This window comes from Pseudopipra pipra, chromosome 4 (genome assembly GCF_036250125.1).
Source record: "Pseudopipra pipra isolate bDixPip1 chromosome 4, bDixPip1.hap1, whole genome shotgun sequence".
In the NCBI taxonomy this organism is placed as follows: domain Eukaryota; kingdom Metazoa; phylum Chordata; class Aves; order Passeriformes; family Pipridae; genus Pseudopipra; species Pseudopipra pipra.
In genome coordinates, this window is record NC_087552.1 from 29361118 (window position 1) to 29383479 (window position 22362).

General features: G+C 39.4%; 1 protein-coding gene across 4 annotated transcripts; it reads right to left on the reverse strand.

Annotated features, from left to right (window-relative positions):
- Positions 1 to 51: 51 nt before the first annotated feature.
- YTHDC1 (YTH N6-methyladenosine RNA binding protein C1) lies at positions 52 to 21221 on the reverse strand. 4 transcript variants are annotated; one of them, XM_064652127.1, is made up of 18 exons: positions 21103 to 21221; positions 17083 to 17184; positions 16132 to 16460; positions 15645 to 15999; positions 14278 to 14367; positions 13711 to 13764; positions 13022 to 13116; positions 11087 to 11195; positions 10869 to 10986; positions 9698 to 9782; positions 7638 to 7804; positions 5091 to 5173; positions 3627 to 3663; positions 3495 to 3534; positions 3329 to 3391; positions 1665 to 1799; positions 846 to 1053; positions 52 to 452 (listed from the first exon to the last, which is right to left on the reverse strand). In XM_064652127.1, exons 1-18 carry the CDS (start codon positions 21128 to 21130, stop codon positions 403 to 405), a joined length of 2148 nt encoding a protein of 715 aa, XP_064508197.1. In that variant the 5' UTR covers positions 21131 to 21221; the 3' UTR covers positions 52 to 402. The 4 variants fall into 4 exon arrangements, with proteins under 4 accessions (XP_064508197.1, XP_064508199.1, XP_064508198.1 ...); XM_064652129.1 differs by lacking the exon at positions 13711 to 13764; XM_064652128.1 differs by lacking the exon at positions 52 to 452 and having other exon boundaries at positions 525 to 1053.
- Between the last annotated feature and the right edge of the window lie 1141 nt (positions 21222 to 22362).

The window sequence follows — 22362 nt, forward strand, 5'->3', positions numbered from 1 at the left end:
AGAATCTATCAAATCTAGCAAGCTTAGAAAATAAAGAAACCTGATGTGACGTTTTAAACATTTCAATAGTTACCAATTTATTTTTATAAAAAAAATGGTAGCAATGTAGAATACAGCAATATTTTCTGGTTCCACACACGCAGGTTGTGAACATTCCAAGCAATGTGTACATTTTGGAAGGAGACTAGACAAGAGAATTGACCAAAATGTTACTGAACATGGGAAGATTTTTAAAAAAGGCTAAAAATTAGATATCAATAGTGTCTTCTTAATATTGCTTTTATTACTGAAGACTGAAAAAAACACTTGACTTTACAGATAGGGTTAAAAAATGGGGTGGGGGAAAGAAAAAAAAGGCTGCTACAACACTGCCATACAGTCAAAAAAAAAAAAATTCAAACTTCAATATTTGCATACTTGATAGCAGCATTCTCCCATCGAACCATATGAAACTACAGGAAGAAAACATCAAAGCAAAAAAAAAAAAAAAAGGCAGTTATCCATCAGTATTCAAAAACCTAGAATGAAGTCACTAAGTAGATGAACACTTATTGAGAATTAATTAATCAATATCTACATTCTTAGCTGTTTCCAACTCTGTTCCAATAGAAACGTGAAGTTGAGTGTCAGCTTTGCGTATTTTATTTTTGGCCTATTTGAGTTTTTTCCAGTTCATAATTCATTGCATGCTTGGAATAGAGAGGGTCATTATAAATCCTTCTACACAACGAACTTTAAGTAGACAGCAGAAAATAAAATGTACTACTTGTAAACACACAAAAAAATACAAGCTTTTTTTGTTTCAAGTGAGCACTGGTTCCAGATAGATTATCTTCGGTATCTACCTCTTTCACCTCTGTCTCTGTCCCGGTCACAAATCCTCTCTCTCTCCCTTTCCCGATCACGGCCTCTGTCGCGTTCTCTGTCTCTTCTGTTGTCTCTAGGACGGTCCCGTTCCCGCTCCCGGTCCCTCTCCCGTGGCCTGCTTCTCCGACCACTCACGACTGCTTGTGTGCGGCGAAGAAAGTCGTCTACTCGCATGTCATAGTCGTGCTGTGATGAAAGGACAGCTCTGTTTATTTTCCTTCTCATATTAAAAGTCCCCCCCTTATTCACAGGGCTGGCTGTACCTCTGCAGAAAGCCCAAACAAATCCAAAGTGTCCAGCATCCATGAGCAGAAGCTGGGGTTCAAGTGCCAGATATCAGCAAGAGACCTGAAGGCTAAGGAGCCTTCTAAGCCAACTGACAGAAATTTAACCATCTGCCCTGTTTTCTAATGTGCCTGTAAAAAATAGTAGAACACAAACTTCTGCCGATAAAGTAATTTGTTGTGCATGAGCACAGGCAATGTGACAGGTGTGTCCTTATTCAAAGCGGGCTTCAGCATGAAAACATTCAGAGCTGGACAGCTGGAAGCCAATCTAAAACACCCCTGAGTTTAAGAGTTGGAAAATTTTGTGCTTCTACCTCACCTGGGAGAGAAAAGGTTTTCAAATTTGCTGGAAGTGTCAATCTAAATAACCGATCTTTCTAGGGAACACTACTACAGGTCATAAAAATGCAGTTTATCACAGTCAACAAAGCTCAGGTTAGGCTATAACTGGATCCCAGATTCCTACTCTAGCCTGCAGACTTGCATCCCCCTGTCTCTCTGGCCACTCACCACTCGTTTGTCTCTGTATCTCGCTTCATGTGGTACAGGATGATGTCCTGAGTATGGAGGATGAGCTTGAGGAGGAGGTGCATGGTGCTGATAGTAAGGGTGGTGTGGTGGTTGTTCCATACCTGGATACGGTGGCTACAAGAAAGTTACAGGAAGTTTGTTAGTGTTTCAAAGCAAAGGAATGCACACAAGGCTGAGCACTGGTAATTAAAAACACAGGTTACTTTCAGATGGAGAACACAACAACTAAATATATCCGATTACAGCCTCCTAACTGAATGGCAGACTACTTTCCACTAAGTTGGCATGCTTTACTACCTCTCTACCACTGCTTTTAGAAGTTTGGTCAACACACTCCCCAAAACCAAAGATGCCCTCCCTCCATATCTGCCTCAACATGATACTGTACATAAAACTTCTGCTACTTAAATGTGGTGGGTTTGGTTTTTTTAAACCTATGCATATGGAATATGAATTCTGTCCAAACCAGCCAGCTCTTACAGAACGAGTCTTTTCAGTGTTACTCCTTATGAATACGTTTCTATTTTAACTGAACCCTTACTTTGCAAGACAAATTATTTGACAAATGGCAGATTTATTTTTTTTTTAATAAGACATATTTTGGCTGATTTCTTCCACTTCTTCAATCAGTAAGGCCTTCCTTTCCCATATTACCAAACCATCATGGCTTACATTTTTGTTACAAAGAAAGTAAGTGGAAGTGTGGGATTTCAGGATGACTACTTGGACACCATGCAAAATAGGGAAGAGGGGAGAGAAGAAAAAAAAGTTTCTGGAGGTTTAGCTGTGTTTGAAAAATCTTTTTTCTTCCCATCTGACAAGCTCGTTCACTTCCTTCAGTTATAACAAACCATAGCTGTGTTTCAGCTGAGAAAAATTAGAGGCTACAGGAGCATCTCTACATCTGGCACTGCTTTTTGCTCATTGCCAGTATACACAAGAGCCAAAAGACTCATTATAGTTACGCAAAATCAGGCCAGACTTATTAGATGTAATCAAAATAACTTGCTATAATGACTACTCCTCCTGACACACTATCAGTTAATTTCTATCTGCAGAGATGTAGATATGTGCACTGAGGTATCTGTTCATCTGACTGGGAAAAGATTGCATTTCAGTGGAGGCTGTATACGGGGGGACTTATTTTAACTATGTTGCGCAGTCCACTTTGCTACGTTCCTGCATGCTTCACTGCCAGAGCCAAAAGCAAGCCACTGCACAGCGCTAGAGCACATCAGCTCATTCCATCAGCCTCTTCTGCAAGTCCACCTGTTTGATGCATTTGCTGTTTGAGAGAAAGCCAATTACTATGAACATTTAGCAGAATACAAAATGTTATTACACCCTCTTGTGTAGGCTAAAGGAGGGTTCTACTGTTTCCTCAGAGCTTTCAGTTTCTTGTAGATTCAAACCAAGGCAGAGTCCAGCTACCTTACTGTTTACTAGAATGCCAGACTACTGCTGAGAGCTAAGTGAATTTCAAAATACTTGATATTAATATTTTCCCCTAAAATGTTTACAGCAAAAATACATTTTAGGAAAAGGGGAGAGTTGAATGCACACTGAATATGCCAGGCTCCTCTAGAGGGAAACAAAACCAGCCATATTCTATGGAGAAAAATTGAATTCAACAAGACACAAACCATTCCTTGCCACGGTGGTGGTGGTCCCATGTTGTGGAATTCCCTCACGTAATCATTGTAGGACTAAAATGAAAGACAGTAACATTAAAATTTGTGATAAGTGTTCTTTGGAAGCGCAGAAAGTTGAATATAAAAGTTCCCCAAAAATGTGCATGCACAAACTTACCCCATTTAAAAACACATCTCGTCGAACTCCTGAAAATCGTCTGTTGGGAATAAAAATTTATAGAACTAAATCCAATTTATCCATATAGACAAGTTAACAGGGCATAAAATGAGTAACATGAACACACCTTACCTGTCTACTTCGGGATATCTGGGGTCCTTTATATACCCTGTTCGAACATCAAGCAGTATTAATTCAATTTACCATCTCACATTTACACTCTTAAAAACATACTCAATAGAAACTATCCTTTTATTTTGTGCCAGCTATGAAATTGTGTCTACCTGCTACTACCCTCACTTTTAAACTAATTCTCAAAAACTTTGAACTTCTTATAGAGAGTGAAGACAAATAGTATAATGTAAAACAAAAAAGTGGCACAGATAAACCCACAGGAATCTGCACATAGTACAAATAAATATGCAAGGGGGTAACTGTGCAAATAAAGACTTGAAATTTAGTCAAATGAATTGGGAATGCCCATGAATTTGAAGAGTACTGTCTCTTGGCAGTTCGTATGTAGCTGTTACTATTTACTAACTGTGCAGTCAGTAGAAAATGTTCTTGTGGGCAACTCTTAAAGCTGATTTCTTTTTAAGTTTTGGGTACAATGCTACACAGAAAATTAAAAACAACCTAAGAAGCATCTGGAAAAGCCCCACAGGGAAAAGAATTCTTACGGTTTCAGTAAATCCCAGGAAGTAAGCTTTAAAGAGCTCAGTAAAATAGTGCAAAACACCAGGCATGCTTGTGCTCATAAAATAATGCTTTTGAGCTTCATTATTTTTAAATTTTTTTTTTCCTTTAAACAATGGTCTTAGAAAGAGCAGCAACAACACTCTTTTTGGCATCAAAGAACACAGGCTTGACAGATAAATGCAGGTTCTTATGAGATTTAGAAATCTACCACTGAAATAGTGAAATACACTTTTCCAACAGCTGTGAAGCACGATTTGGTAGATTAAAAGTAACAATTTCTTAACAGCTGCTTTCTGAAGAGGAAAAAAAACCCCTGCACTATGACCAGTGCTGTTGCTGCACTGCCATTGCAAACATTTCTCTCTGGACAACAACACAATTCCTTTCTCAAACTCATCATTAGATCCTCTTGTAAAATGCAGGGAAATTTCCCCCTCACCTCCTCATGTCAAGGTTGTAAAAAAACTCTCTCTGAAAACAAAACTGAACATCTACTGTCATCTCTGAACAGGGGCTGCTAGTCATCTCAGCTGACTTTCCCAGCTGGAAGTTTCTGATAAACATCTTCATTTGATGATTAGCACCTTGACAAGTAGGTCAGACCAATTTTTGTGCCCATATTAACAAAGCATTTGAGAGGATCGTTCACAACAGTGTACACATTTCTGAGGCTCTTACAAAGGCCTCAGCATAGTTAACTCAGCTCTCTCTCAAACCAGTGAAACAGTGTCACTGACTTGTGTGAGAGATGGGTTAAATCAGCAGGCAGCCCTTGGGACAAATCACATTTTTATATCCCAGTTGTATCAATATTTTACTTTTGAACGAATGAGGACATGCTAAAAGAGAAAGCATTTGTGAACTGGTGCACGCAAATCTTCAGAGTAAGATATTAACCTGGTCTTTGGTGAAACTCAGGGGCATAGTCAATCCTTGGTTTCTTTCTGCTGTTATGTATATCATAATCTTCTGGTCGACGCCTACACAAATTAGATATCAAAGATTAAACAAGGTTGCTTGAAGCGTTCGTCACAGCACAGTTTGAGCTACCCAGGATCTCAATTTAATAATTCTGAATTCCATTTGCTTCAAAATATTCTACAGCTTTAAATCTGAACTGATATAATCAGGAACAATTGCATACCCTCTACTGTTACTTTCTGTCTACAGGAATTTTGGTAGTTAAGGAAGGCACTCTACCCAACTGTACCTTCATATCAAACAAAAGGTAACAAATTTGTCTAAACCAAACTCAAACTTAGGCATTAACATTACACTTTTCACATTACATTTTGAAACAACCTATCGGATAACAAAAGAGTTCACAGAACATTGCAGTCAGAGGGCATGGAGACTGCTGCATTTGATAGCTATGGGGTAAAGAATTCTATGAAAGGTCTATTTCCATAACATTTATAAACAAAACTCTGTATGCTGTGTGAAATTGCTTCTTTCACTGTAACTTTCCTAATTGGGTAGGCCAGTTAAATTATTTCTAATAATTTCTGTTCTAAGCAATTTACCAGGAATGGATTGGTGCATTTTACAGAGTTTAGGAGTGCTTAAGCTTCCTAATAATTAAAATAATTAGGGCTCCTTTCTATACAAAAGCTCTTTGACAGAAGAGATGTTAAGAACTTTGCTCTTCCTTATAAAGGTACATTCCAGTTGCTGTTATGTTTAATAAAGAACTGAAAAAGGGCTGCTAATTTTGTTCCATCAAGGTACATAAACATTAATGGGAGACTCCAATTCTAACATAACAGTGTTTCTAAACACAAAGCAGCTAAAAATCCATTCCTTCCCCCACCCCACTCCAGCAATATAATTTCTTAAGACAAGACATGAACACTTTCTTAAATTACTTAATTACTGTGCAACTTGCTGGCTGAGTAACAAGCTCATATAGCTTTTAGTTATAAATAGCATAATTTCTTCCCCCCTCCCCCACTTCAGTCTTTAAAACCCACCATACCCACTTACTAAGCTTTTTAAAACGGAAGCAGATTCTTTACTATAAGCAATAAGCCCAAAAACCAAAGCAGTTGCATCTACAGCAAATTCAGATCAAAGAAAATAAAAGCTGGTGTAAAGAATAAACATACCGCTTTCTTGTAGTTTTGAGAGTGCATTTACGACCGGTATAAAATATGATAGAAACAGTTCATATAGTAGTCCAACTACTGACTTTAAGCTGTAAGCCACATACATAAATGGAGGCCCTGGCAGGCTTGAGAAGGTGTGGTGGTGTTATATGTATAGTTTGCAGTCCATTGCAAAACCTTCACTTGTATATACTTTATTGCACTGGAAACCTCTTAGCTTAACTCCAAAAGCCATCTCGGTGTTCAGTCCTTTAAAGCCAAAAATAGGGGGGTGCTGCCAGGTTTCCTCCTACCTACTCGTTACAGTGTCCTTTTTTTTTTTTAAGCTCAAGGAAATGGGGACTCTTGTTGGGGCTCTGTACCTACCACAGGACGTTTCCACAAAAAGGAAACTTAACCAAAGGTTTCAGCCCAAACCATACATCAGTCTGTATGCAAAGTGGCTACCACGGGGAAAAGGTGTTTGGCAGAAGGGCTAATATCAGTTCTTTGCCAAGACTTCTCCAATTCTGTAACAAGTTATACCCCCTTTTTTCTGGAAAATGATGTTAAGTTCATATAGCAGTGATCAATAACCATGTCGATCCTCTAAAAATATTTTAAGTCCACAGGTACTGCCAGCATCTGGAAAGGTTGTAAATACAGACACAGCAACAGCCATTCTTTTTGGTTTGTTGCCGGGTCTCCAAGGGCCACTTGATCCCTTTTGGGAAGAACCTACTGTTTTCAGAAGCTCAGCAAGATGTGTGAATTCAGTGGTTACATGTTAGAGAATATTTGGCAATGGGGTTAACACATCACGGTGACACAATTTGAAACAGTCCCAATAATGCTCCTCTTGAATATCAAAATAACTTAAATATTTTATCCTCAAAATGAGGCGGCATCTTCTGCAAAATTCTAAGTGATCCTTATAAAAGTCCCATATTTGATAAGGCTTATCCAGAGACACACCTGAAAGAAAAGGCTTTTACAAGATATTAACACATTTTTGGCATATAAATATTTCCTCCTCTCCATCTAGCCTGCTCATAATCAAGCCGAGCTTACCTACAGCTAGCATTACATGTTGCATTAGCTCAATAAATGATCTAGTCTAAACTAGAGACAGCACTTTAAGAGCTTTTTTCTGCAAAAGCAAAGATCCCCATTTTCCTCTTGAAAAATGACAGACCGGGGAACCATGTGAAATCCTCAATGAAGCCACAAACTTGTCCATGCAGCTTGATTTGAGGATTTTCTCTCTTCTTTATCGCAGGGAAAGCTTTGACGAATGACATTCCTCCATCACGTTATTCTGATACATGTGCCTATTATCAGTCCAAAGAACGTTTCTAACCTTCCCACGTCCCGAACGGGGTCTCGACGGGATGGGCGTCCTCTTGATCGGGGTTGTGAGTGCATTCTTCTCTTGTGCCTCATTTTATGAATGACTTGATACAAGTCAATACTTTCATCGGGAGGGAAGAGAAGACAAAGTTGGGTTCCACATTCCGGCTCAATTTCCTAGAATTAGTTAGAAGTTCAGTAGTGGTTTATAAACTGAAGAAATGAAACTCTCCCCAAATACACTGACAACATACACTTTAAAAAAAAAAAAAAAAAAAGGACACTTTGAAGAGATTTCAGTATCTCTAGAGACAGCAAAATTCACTTACATTACCTTTCACTCTTTAGCCACTACTTAGAATTTTCATAAATTAGTCCAACACTTGGGGCAACCATATCTTCCCATGAGACATACAGGCCACATCACTGTTTTGCTACAAAAATCAGAGGAGTGTTTTTCATCACAAAGAAAATGATCACCTATTACAGAAAGAAAAGTGACAGACGTAGGAAAAAAATCCACTCCAGCTTCACATATAAAGCCGTGGCCTGATGAAGTTGACTATTACCACTCAAAATGAGTTCTTCATATGGTAGACAGCTCCATGAGAATACCCACTCAATGTCTGACATCAGTTAAAACAAGTAATTTATGTGTTCAGGATTATTAGGAAAGGAACACAAAACAAGAAAATCATTATACCACACTGGAAGTTCATGTTCCACCCACACCTTTAATATTGGGTGCAGTTCTGATCCCTGCATGTCAAAAAACAGGGGGACAGTAGAAATGGAAAAGCTTCAAAGCAGGGCACCAAGAATAACTGAATGAGTGCAACAATTCCTACATGCAATGACTGAGCAGGTCGTGTCTCTTCAGTCTGGATTAAAAGAGAAATACGTGGTGTGTGGGGAACAAGGTGGATATAATGGGACCATCGGACACCACAAGTTATTTGGAGAAGGAGAGAGATCAACTTGCTGATTCTCTCTTCCAGTACAAGAACTTGGGGGCTATCAAATGAAGCTAGCAGGAGCCAGGTATGAAACAATCCAAAAAAGTGCTTCTTCAACCTGGTGACTAGCAGGCCTGCGTAATGCCTTCCCAAATGATGTTGTAAAGGCAGAATTTCAATGTACACATCCTCAGAAGAGAGATCCATTCAGAGTTACATAAATGTAAAGGGATAAACGACAACCGCTTCAGGAAATAAGCAGAGTTGAAATCAGGGAGAGCAAGCATCAGACAATGCTTGCCCAGAACTAACAGTATAGTAATCTTACGAAAAAAGATGAAACCCATGTCCAGATTGTAACGGTACTGTGAAGTGGACAAAACATCCAAAAAATATATTTCCTTGACCATTTAATAGAAACAAAGTTAACTGAAATCCTTTTTTTTTTTTTTCAAATTCACACTAAACTAAAACCAAGACCAATACTACTGTTTTACTTCTGCTACACAACAAAGCAAACGCATGTATGGGCAAAACAATGCAGTACAGAACTGACATTTTCCTTTAAATATGGGGATTATTCAACTCCCATCTTGTTGCAAGAAAGCAGAACCCGTTATTTTACCCAAGGCCTGATTACTTGATGACAGCAGCTACATACCCACACTCTGATACGTCTGACAAGACAAAGAGCCACCCCCACTCAAAATTTGCTTAGCATATACTTTTTAATGGCAGTCTACCTCCTAAGCAATAGTTCATATAAAAAAAAAATTGCAATGCAGAACACAGCTGGAAACACCAGAACTTGTTCTTAAAACTGATGCTATATGGTTTGCACACCGTACAATGCAAGGCACGTTACATTTCAAATCCAAAATATCACACAGTTTTGAAGCAAACACTGTTAATTGCAAAGATGACAACAGAACTGGCACCATATTGTTTTCTGCTTTATTCTAATGCTGTTGTGGAAGAAGGAAAAAGAGTGCCTTTGCTACAGCACTCTACTGCAAGTAACAACTGATCTAAAACACTCCTAATCTGCACATACAAAGCTGAAAGCAAGCACTAGAAGATACAGGTTATAGGAAAAAAGTAATAATTAACAAACCTGTCCATCGCGTCCAATCTTTACTGGCTTATGTTCGTTCCAAGGATTGGTCAGGTGAGCAGACTTAGTGAACGGCAATTCCCGCCTAAATATGCAAGTGGCACCATTTATAGTTTTGTCTCTGTTTTTCATTACGGAAAGATTTAAAAACGCATACAGCAGGGTATTACATACAAAATAGCATTGTTATCCTTTGCACTGTCAGGTCTCTGAATGTATTCTTATGTAGTATGTATTGGTAACTGGAGATTTCACTTTGACTTCTTCCAGTATTAACTAATATAGTCCATACTATGTCAGACCATCATTCCAAAGAAAATTCTTTTGGTCTTTGTGCACTATCGAGATTGTGCTTGTTTATTATCTCACCATCTGAATACACTGACCAGTCTCTATGTGATGTGGTAACTCATGGTACCTACTGAAAAAAGTCTCTGAGCATGTGACGTAACTGTGAAGCTAGAACTGCTTTGAGCTGGAGTGGGAGTCAATAGCTTCCAGAGGACATTTCCAACCTAGATTTTTCTCTAATTTGAAGTCCCACTTTAGTCTTTCAGGCAGCCTGAAGTGCTTGTACAACCATGCTACTATGTATCTCACAGGACTACTATAATTTTTTTCTTTAAGAGTTTTAAAACCTTTTCTGTGAAAACATACTCGGTTACATCAATGAACATACCGCTCACAACCTACACATCATACAAAATACCTGTACTATTTGTTATTTTACAACAGTAGCATTTTCTTTGTTCAGTCAGATAAAGACAGATTTGTCCTTAAAGGATTTTTTCCCTTATATTCACTGTTGTCTGTTCAAGTGAGCAGTTATTTTACTCAAACACGTAGAATACAGTTTTCTGATTTCAGTGCAAAAGATCAGTGAAGGAATGCAATCAAGTGTTAAAAAATCGTTTATATTAAAAAAAAAAATAGTCTTTCTATAATGCATTGTCTATATTAAAAAAACCCATGTATTTTCCATTGCACATGCCAGGTACAGACCTGAGTCTCAAGGAGAGTAACATAGAGGCATGGTTTGGGGATATTGGAGGACACATCTCTGGTTGAGTCGAGTTTCAGAAGGATGCGGTCAGCACTTGAGTGAGTAACATGCAGAAGTGGTATTATAATGCCTTGTTACTGACAGCAACATAAATGAACAGCGATTTACCTGCAAATCCAGTCAATTTTAAAGACACCTCCCAACATTTTTGCATTCATTCCTGCAGGCAGCACCCAGTGTATAGGTGATCCTCCGTGATGGGACTCTGAAGACAATCTTGCAAACCCTAAAGGATTTCATATGAATTGTAACAAAGATACAACAGAAAATCTGTGCCACATAAAACTCACTTTCACTTACCTTGATAATAGATCACTTTCCCTTACCTTGGAATTTGCCACTCTCTCTTACAGAAAATATCAAAATAACACTCCTTGCTGATCTAAATGCAGCATTAAGCTTCTTTTCATTCACTGGAAGCGTTGACCATACTCCCTAAAACAGAACAACACCCGCCCCACCACCACAACATAAGAGTTCATCTCAAGTGATTTAGCTAACAAAAATTATAGTGCAGATGAGGAAAACAAGACCAAAATAGTGTACTGGGAGAGAAGATAATGGAAAGAGAAACGTATTGCTAAATTCATGTCCTTCAGGAAATATTTTTAGCCTGTCTTGTGCTAAAACTTTTAGAACACTGGCTTTTCAATGTTTTTTCAACTTTTCTTGAAAGATGCTTTGAGACCATCTGTAATTACAACGGAAACATTATAATGATGGACAGATACCTTAAAAATACTAAAGGCAAAGGTTTTCATGTATGTTTTAAGTGACATTGGGAGTTCATGTATTATAAAACACACACAAATTATGAAAAACCAGAAGCATATATACTTAAAGGTGGGCAGATAGACTTCAGTATAGTATTGCAGATTTGTTGAGGGCAGTTTGCAGACTTTAGAACTGTTTCAGTGAAAGATACCAGCAACATGAAAGATACCAGAGTAACACTTTAAACTGACAATAAAACCACTTGGTTCAGCCTTCCACATCTACAACTATTAGCTACTACCTCTTCCATCAGCCATTATGTAGCCATGCACGATAAAACCCAATCTGTTTTAAGGTACCAGCTGAGTTGAAATACAGAATATCAGTTTACTGAATTACTCCTCAGTCCATTCTCTGGGCAAACAAACTTGAGCCTCAGAATAGGATCTAAGATCTACCAAAGAAAATGTTCCTCCCCTTACTGTTTTTAGTGAAGGTGTGTTTACAAGTCCTGTTCTGAGCTCAGATCAATGTTAGTTTGACTGGCAATTCATTAGTCACCAGATAACCATTTGGCTTTTTTACTAGCTTTCAGTCAGATTACATGGCTTTAGGCTGCTTCTAAAGCCCCACTGTGAACTAGAACAACTTATTATATTGGCACTACAAAAGCAAGTTTCACAAAAACGCAGTGGCATAGCACTGATGCTTATACACTGAGAAAAAAACATCCCCCCCAAGAACTTTAGGAACAAGGATACTACTGTAGCTCTGAGCACAGGTGAGGCACAAAAAGGACATACTCCTTTACAGAGCTAAAGCAAAAACCAGTCACAATGGTTCACTGCAGAGATCAGACACAAAGGTGGGGGCAGGGATACGAGCCAAATCTGTCCAGGAATTCTGAGATTTGTTTAATCATTTTAATGCCACCCTATTTTAGAAAATCTTCATTAATAGAATAGCCTACTCTGTGTATATTGTGTAACAGCAAATAAGATATTTTCTCTATAAGTTGTTCCATGCCAATACAAAACCACCAGAGTGGCCTAATGCAACGGACACCTAGTGCAATTCCTCAACAGCTGAAGTCCAGTGCTCTGGAATTCCTCCCAAAGAATTCCAGCACTGTCAGGCATACATTTCCACAGTAAGGCTTCAGATCCCTGAATCAACGGAGAAAAATGACTTTTACAACATTAGACAAAAGAAACAACCTTCTGAACTTCCTCACAGTACGGCGATACAAAGAGAGGTGTTGATGAAGGGGAGAAAATACCATCCCAGCGTTCCTGATGGAGGTTGGCTTAAGACCTTATCAAAGAGACCCCGAGGCCTCTTTTTAACTCTATTCTTACCAAGATAGATGACTGACAGTCTAGAAACTTTTCTAGGTTACAGTGGAAGCAGAAGAAACCAGGGTTAAGTAGCTTTTATCTCTGCACCTACTGAGATCTGACGCAGAAAATAACCCATCTCTCTACATGCTCTTCTATCCTAAGATAGTTATCTTTGAAAACAAAGTTTTTGAAGAAAATTCAACATACCTTTGCTTTAGCAAGCGATACATTTTCATGGTTATTACTTTTGATGAGAAAGAATCTTGCATCTTGGAGAATGTATTTAAGTTTACTTGTTTGGTCTGAAAAAAACAGAGTATCAAATAAGCTGATGTGTAAATACTTAGTTACCAAGCATGTTGCTTTGAGTGCAGACAGCTGTTTGCTTCCTTCAAAATACACAGTATCCCACCCAATTCCTACCTATATATTATCACAGCCACCCAACTTGAAGTCTAAGCTGTAGAGCACAAAATGCCAGGGGAAACAAAAACAAAAATAAAACTTAAGATATCCAGGTAAAGAAAAAAATAAAATCAGCATGATTCAGTGATGTTCCAATATACAGGACTTATTTCCTTGCTTAAGAGTCTTTGAATAAATACTGGGTAACGCACACAACAAGCACAAGTTGTCCAATAGAGAATGCTGAAATGTTTTCAAATTTAAGCACTCTCTTTTCTAATTTGCTGCCTCTGCAAGGAGCAAAGTGACTGAACTTTTTGCATATCACTCTCAACACATGCAAAAGTAGCTCAAGGTTCACTTATCATGCTCAGAACAATTACGTGCTCAAATTGATTTATATCGGAACATCACTACTTACAGGTAATTCAATCAACAGAGACAATGGCTTGCTATGGGGCATGCATTAAAAATTCAAATTTAAATGATACCTTTTTGGACAGCACGAACGGAAGATGATAATTTCTCATGCTTCTTTTCTGAACCTGTGTTTAGCCAAAGTACATTTGTTCAGATTGAGCCTTAATAGAGATAATATACAATTTCTACAGCCTTGTCACATACAATTTTCATTCATGACAAATTATGCTTTCTGGCGCGCACCCACACACACAAAAAATACTATTCAATGTGCACGAGTGTTTTGTTTTGTTTTGTTTTGTTTTTTTTTTGGTTTTGGTTTTGGGTTGTTTGGTTTGGGATTGGTTTTTAAAATAGTATTTGAACAATTTCCTACTCAGAAAACTAGTCACTGAATCATCATCTTCCAAGTTTAAAAAAAAAAAAGTGAAAATTCCACTTAAGCAACAGAATAGCATTAAAGTAACAAGAAAGCCTACTCCCCCCGAAAGGTATCCACACACAACATGCCAGAAGTCAATACCAAATTATACAAAGCTACATACCCCATAAATCTCTACAGCCAGTTACATTTATTTTAGATTACACCTTAAGATTTGATGCAAGTCACAATGACAAGCAATAAAAGGAAAGAATACCTGCATACGATTCTGATGCAGAACTTCCACTTCTGTCAAAAACAATGGGAGAGATACCTCTAGCTCTCTTCCTCTCCTTCTTTTTCTCATCTAAAAAGAAACCATAATAAATATAAGCAATATTTTAAACACCAAGTGTCAGGCAAAATTGAGATTAAAAAGTACGGAGACAGGAAAACATCAGTAAAAGTGAAGTTAGCATTTGGCTCGCACATTAAAATTGTGGTTGTTGCTGCAAAACTACCATGCACAAAAGAAGCAAACGCTAATTACTCAAGCTTTTCATTCACAAAAGGAAGATGATCGCCACAAAAGTAGTAATTCTATGCAATGTTTAGAGACAGAACTTATCTTCCTGGTGTTTTAGTAAGGGTGGGTTAGCTCTTCTCTCCAGCCTTCACCCAAATGTGCAACATCAAGCACAAACTGTGTTGCAATAGTGATATGGGCTCATTTGCTCAGAGCTCAACAAAACGGCAAGAGACAACGGCAACAAAACACTGTGGCACACAGGCAACTATTTCCACTCTAAAAATGTGTTATGTTATACCACAGGGCTTTTTAGAACAGTTATTACAGCTTCACTTGTCTTTAGGTTACACCTTGCTGTTCTCTAATTCCAAACAGCAGAGCTGAGCTAAAAAAGGCAGCATGTTAAGGAGGATGACCACCTATGGAGACTTCAGACAAGGAAGATACACAATAGGAATCTTAACAGGATTGCAAGTTGCTTTCCTAGAAAAAACAAACAACGAACAGCCAAACCCAAAAGTATTTACATAATAAGCACTTCATATCTGTAAGTTAGGACCAGTCATAATATAACACTGTGAAGCATTTGTTTCTAGTTTCTGCTTAAAACATTTACCTCCTTCTAAATTTGCCCTAATAGCTAATATTTTCAACTTAGGTTTACATTTTCTAAGCTAAAGGCAGTCACTATTTAAGACTGAACTATACTTCCCTGGGGAGGTAGTGCTTTTATTACACCAGTCTGCCTGGTCACTCATTTAGATGAATACTGAACAGCTTAACAACAACTTAAAATGAATTGTGTGGGAAGCTAAGCCACTAGGTACTCAAGAAAACACTAATTTTAATGTTTCAAAGCATTGAACAGCAAGGTCAAATCATTCAAGAACACTATGAATCCTCAATATGGTAATCCAGATATTCAAAAGTTTGGGTGTAAGAAAATACCACTTTCTAGTGCACTTTTTCCTTGCCTATGGTATTTCATAATTAACATCTTACTGACTTATGCTATGACAGCTTACTTTTAACATGGTCAGGAAGTGGTTATTTTTAAAAGCAGCCAAACTTTCAATGGCAAGGTATTTCAGACTAGCATGCATGTTGCTGCCTACCTGATGCATCTGAACCAGACCCAGATCTGACTGACCCATCTGTGAAAGAGGCAGATTCAGAATCAGAATCGCTGGCTTCACTCCGTGTGTCATAGTCATTTCCTTCCTTCTGATCTCTCTCATCCTGTTCATACTCTTCTTCATCTTCCTCCCCATCTTCTTCCACTTCTTCATCTTCCTCCCCTTCATCATCTTCCTCCTCTTCCATTCCTTCCTCCTCATTCTCGGTGTTGCCTTGTTCAGAGGAACCACTACTGCCAGTCTCGTGATCTGAACAATATTCCTCAGAGTTCACCTCTTCTTTAGAAGAATGGCTAGATCTGCTTGGTCTTCTATCCACATCATGCCTGATTCTCTGATGTTTAAAGAAAAAGTGAATCAGCAGTCATATAACATTGTCAGGATGCACACACAGTCCTAAGAGAACGTGCCTTATAAAAGTCTCACAAAACTGCTTCATTTATAAGGCAGCAAGAATATTTAATACCTCTGAACCATCTGGTGTAGAAGACTTTGCCCTTCTGTCAATATCCCTCTTCCTCATGCAGGTTTTTTCTGGTTGTCCTTTATAAGGTTCCCTGGAACTGCTTGTCATGCGCATCTTTCGATCAGCATCTGGGCGCTTGTTTCTATCAGACCTCTGATACTCCTCATTCTTGTATTCTGATACTGGTTTTCCTTTGGTACTCACTATTCTCTTGTTATTGCTAACGGATGAACTAGGAGGCTTTGGCATCATCTGCCTCGATGAATGCACAGAAGGTTTTTGCCTCTTGCTTTCAGCATTTTCCATCCTGTCAGTTTTTCTTTTTGATCCTTAAATAGAAAGAAATATCAAGTTCAATGTTATTTCCTGTATCAAAACAAAAACTGCACAGAGGCTCCTACTTCCTCTGTTTAGCTAATTCCCCTGCTGCAGTCACAGGAAGCATCTCCCAGTTGAAGGCTTTGCAGCAACACTCAAAACTGCTTCTTATGAACAGCTCATGTTCCAAAACATGTATTTTCTTTATAAGAGTAATCCTTTAGGCTCTGGTAGGTGTTTTCTAAATTTTATATATGAGAATTCTAAATTAAATGCTTATGGAATTGGCCTAAAGCCAAATCAACAACCGAGCTGGAACCAGATTTTGAGTCCCCCTTGCTCCACTTTCATCTCACTTCATCAAACCAAAAAAGACAGTCCTTTTCTAACAGCAAATGAATTCAAAACAAGCCAGACTCAGCAGTTGCTTTTGAGACAAAAGAAAACAGAGTTGACTGTTTGTTTGGAAGGTCAGATGAGAAAGCCCATGTCCTGGAAAGAAAGACTTTTAAAAAACTCTCACTCCTTGAATCAGGTTACAAAATCTGCTACTCCAAAGACTTTAACTATAGTGAGATAGACATTTTTTACCATTTACGTTCCTGCAGGACATTCACTACCCAAGCCACCTACCCTTTTTCTCACTTTTATCTTGCTCACTATCAGGGTTATACAACTCATCATCTTGGTCAGGAGCATCAGTCAAAATGTCATCCAGAACATTCAGTTCACCATCTGAAAATACACAAAAAAATGTCAAAAACAACTATAAAAAGTCTGGACATGTAAACTACAGAACGAGTATTTAGAAACTCAAACATTTCCTTTGGGGTTACAGATCTGCCACAAAGCAAAAATTAACATCTTGATTTATTTCCACAATTTCAGCTGGAAAGAGCAAGCAAAGCAAATAAAAGAATTAAAATACAACACAGGATGCATTTAGACCCGTGAATAAGATCCAAGTTGGCTCCTCATGTCACACAAGCTTTGCAGGAAAGCTGACCTACAAATGAAAGCTTAACATAAAGTCCTGTACAAAATTTGAGAAAAAGGGAGACTGGGAGATAGTCCAAGCGCCACTAGTAAAGAGGAGGGACCCTTATCTCTTCAAAATCCTGAAACCTGCACCTTAAATTATTTCCCTTCCTGACCTACTATTTTTGTTGTCATTGCTGTGTTAGGAGGGTGGGGTTCGTGGATCACTTACGAATAGAAAAAACCCGCAACAGAGTAACTTAACAACGAGAATATACGTTAGGTTACCCCACCGAAGAAGGGGAAAGCCATACTTATTTGCTGCATCATTAACTCTTGAGCTGTTCTGAAAAAAAACCCCCACAACTAATTCACCTTGATCAAAAGGGCAAATGTTTAAGAAAATCCATGCTAAAAGTAGTAAATGACTACACTTGGTGACACAACTTTTAAAATCTGTCACTGTTTCCAACTGATTTACTTTGCCTGAAACTAAAGGGGATATATGGTGATTCTAGTAGAAGGACTCACCAGCTTTAAGGTAGCAGATCTATGTTTCAAACACTTTAAAAAACAGGAGTGAACTAAGCCTAAGCACATGAAGGGAAAAATAATAAAAAAGGTATTAATTTTGGAACCTCCTGTTTCTTCTCCTAAACTCCAAAATTCTTAGTTCTTTTCACTTTATGATCAATTCTATTTTCTGTACTCATGAAAAAGAAAGCAAATTCCAAGGATTCAGCTAGTTGACAGTATCTGTAGAAGATGCAGGTAAGGACTCCTGTACTAGATGAAACTGGGGCAACGCAGAAGTCCTCCACAGTTTGGCAACTTGTCTATCACAAAATCTTGAGCCAAAACACAAAAGAAGTTTTACAGCTTGATATTAAAAAAAAATACACAATCCACATAATTAAAAGTTAGTATTATAATTGTCTCTCTACCATATACTACCAAACCTGAAGTCAGCATGTGTGCTAACTTTCCTGCTGGCACTTCTCCACATTTGCAGTGGTAGGGGAATGCGAAGTGATCCCTGAGCTGCCCAACTGGTGTAGCTAATGCAAAGGAAGCTGTGCAGAGAGAGGTGGATCAAACCTTTCCTGGCAATTTATAGATGGCTGGCATTCAAATGCAACACAAACTTGCATCGTAATTCTCTTGGGAACAGCCCTTTATGTTTGTAGACACATATATATCCACAGCAAATATTCTTGCTGTTACTGATAAATTCAGATTCATGGGTGTGCAACTGCTAAACACAGGCTGCAATTTCCTGGCTTGCATTCTGCTTCCCCACAGAAGACTTGGCAAGTCCAGAGCACAAGATTTTTTTTACTGGATACTAATGAAAAAGAGGTGCACCAGGATTAAAATATTAAACATATCATCCATCTCAGATCACACATATTGAACGTCAGGTTTATTTCCCTCTTGGTGAGACAGCACCATACTTGAGTAAATGACATTTAACCTACCTACTGCAGTAGCATTCAGAGGTGGTAAAAGACTCCTCTATCAGTTCATTCAGAAATAAATCAGAAGGAAAATTTAACAGAAAATGCAAGTCTGGCACACACACTCTGATAAACCCCTTCCCCGTTTGATGGGCCTCATTTGTAGTTGGAACCTTAAACAAGTACGCAAGAGACAGGAGCAGGATAAGTTTCCCCCATCCCCTTCTGTAGATATATCGACCTGTTTCATTTAAAAACACATTTCTAGATTTATTTAGGTTCTTGTCTGTCACTTGCATCAGACATACTGCTCAACTGACTTCCTTCCACAAAATGATTCCTCTCACTGAACTGCCACTGCTAGTGTTCAACCTGATGAGCTAAATTATCTCAGAGAAGTATCAGGAAAAATATAGAAGGAGAAAAACGGCAGAGGACAGATTTTTTTACAGTTCATCACCACTGAAGGGAAAAGGACCAACTGAGCCCTCTTCATTACAGATACTCCAACAGGGCTCTCCTGCAACTTATCTTTCTTTTGGATCCCTCCATGAACAAATGTAACTCACCCAAAACAGCAGTAAAGTAATCTGGGAGGCCACTTCTTCCCTACTGGCCGCTAGTGTTAGATCTATTCACCAGAAGGTCCAAGCAAAAATCTGATTTGGCACACAGAGAAGATATGACCAGATGATTTCAAACTAAACGGGTCTGCAAGCTTTATTTCTACTTTTTTAAAGCAGTGAAATAGCATTTCTCTTCCAAAAGGAGCACTAACAGCTGAAATTTCAGTTGCACACAAACATGCATCAACACCTGCTATTCAGTCAAAAAAATTCTTTTCATAGGACAAATAATTAAAAGCAAATTAAAGCACAAAACAAAAATATCTCATCTGCTACTCATAACTTGATCACTGTCAGTGACTAAAAAAAACTAACAAAAAAAATATTCAAGCCCAAGTGGATAAATAATTATATGAACAGAAATTTATAGATGACAACAGCAAACATTTCAAATTCACTGCTCATCCACGGTGGCAGATCAGATCTGTTTCAACACAACCTGATTGCATCCTAATTTACCAAATTTACAATAATACTGCATTAAGGATCAAGCACCAGCAATAACTTTATTTATCAGTTCTAACACAATCTATAGGGAATTTTCCATGTGATATAGTTTTACAATAAATATTAGAGACAGCAAACTTTCACCACTCTGACAAAGCTGTTTTACGGACACATGTCCTGTAAAAAGCTTTACATGAAACCTATTACCCACAGAAATCCAAAACAACATAAAGCAAACCACAACACCACAGTGATACTTTACCTTTTTTATAACTCTGCCACTATCTGCACTAACGACCAAATGGCAATTCTCTACGTCTTAACTTTTGTTTTGCTTGTTAAATGGACTATTTTGTGAGGTGTGGCTGACATAATCTCCCAGATAACACGCGGATCACTTCAGCTTCCCTGCATAGCGGCAGTCGGTTATAAGAGCTGTGATTATACTATTCCAGAGCAATTATTCCAGATTAATTAAATAATCCAGATTATTATTCCAGAGTAATGGCTCTGGAAACGTCAGATTCCTCTAAGTCAAATATATTTACCCACAGTGCCCAGAAAGCAGAGCTGACTGCAAAAAGCCAAATCACAATTCTGACCATTGCCAAAATAATATTCCAAAGCCAGCTTCTGTTAGTAAAGTAACTACATCCCTCCACAGAAAATCCTGCAAAAAGCAAGCAAACAAAAAAAAGGCTTAGCGATCCAAGTAGAAATAAATAACAATTCTGAAAATAAAAACAGCGGATACTTTCTGCGAGAAGACATCAAGGAGTAAGTCGCTGCCGATAATGTAAAACTTAGGGCCCACGAACTTATCCCCGCTCCCGCTGCTCGAGTCACCTTGCCCCGAGCCCGCTGCCGCCGGGACGCCCCGTTACCCGGGGCCCCGCCACCTCCAGCACCCCAGCGCAGCACAGGAAGAGCTCCCCTGTGAAAATCGCCCTTGAAGACTCACTCCCGACCCCGTCGCCCCTCCGGGAGGAGACGGATGTCTCCCGGCGTGAAGGCCCAGCGCCAGCACCCAAGCTGGCCCCGGAGAGGAGAGAAGGCTCGGGCGGGGGGAGTAACTTTCCTCTCCTGCCCGAGCCTTCCCTCCTCCCCGGGGCCTAGCGATTGCCCCCACTCCTACCGCCTCATACCTTTCTCCTCCCGGCTATCCGTCGCCATCCCGCCACCGCGGCGAGCTCCTAAAATGGAGGCTCCCTCTTCCTGCACGTAGCGCTTCCCTCTTCCCACAGGGCGCCGCTTTGTTTACGCTCCGCGCGTCACAGCGGAGGGGCGGGCGCTGAGGGCGCGCCCGCCATTTTAGTCCCTGGCGTTGCCCCTGAGCTGTTTTTTTTTTTTTTTTTCCCTGACTGGGGGAAAAAGAGGTGTAGGGAAGGGAAGAGGTTTCTGCCCTCTCAAAAAAAAAAAAAAAAAAAAAAAAAAAAAAAAATAATTCTCGTCCCTATACAGCTATGTGTAGTGTGCACAGAATGGCTCAGGCTGGAAGGGACCACAGTGGGTCACCTGGTACAAGCTCCCTGCCCAAGCACGGTCATCCCAGGGCACATGGCACAGGGTTGTGTCCAGGCTGTTCTGTCGAGTGTTGGAGCCCTTCCTGAAAGCCTTGAGTGGGGGAAAGTGACCGTGGCTTCCCCTGGTGTTAGGTGTCACTATTCTCTGGGTTTCTGTTGTCTTTTAGCTTTTTTTTTTCCCCCCTCTTTCTCCTGGTGGTAAATCCAGAGGAGGGCCACCAAGTTGATCAGAGGGATGGAATACCTCTCCCATGAGGAAAGACAGAGAGAATCGAGATTGTTCAGGCTGGAAAAGGGAGGGGTTCAGGGTAACTGAATTGTGGCCTTACAGTACCTGAAGGGAGCCGACAGGAAGGACAGAGAGAGGCTTCTCACAAGGGCATGTAGTGATAGGACAAGGGGAAAAGTCTTCAAGAGACTCAAGAGAGTAGATTTAGAACACATATTAGGAAAGAATTCTTCACTTTGAAGGTGGTGAGGCACTGGAACAGGTTGCCCAGAGAAGTTGTGGATGCCCCATCCCTGGAAGTGTTCAAAGCCAGGCTGGATGGGGCTCTGAGCAACCCGGTCTAGGGCAAGGTGTTCCTGCCCAAGGCAGAGGGGTTGGAACTAGATGATGTTTAAGGTACCTTACAACCCAAACCATTCTGTGATTCTATGAAATATGAAACAAGTGTGTTTCATCCATCCAAATTATCTTTTACTAAATGTGGCGTTAGGGTGTCATCCTTTCCTACCATAACCTAGGTGAAAACTTTACCACCTCCTCTTAGTTACTCTTTCAGGCAGCTTATGAAGAAGCCTGGCCACTTAGGTGGCATTCAGTTATTTATTGGCACTTACAGGTCAACCAGAGGATCAGGCCCACAGCATGGATTTAGG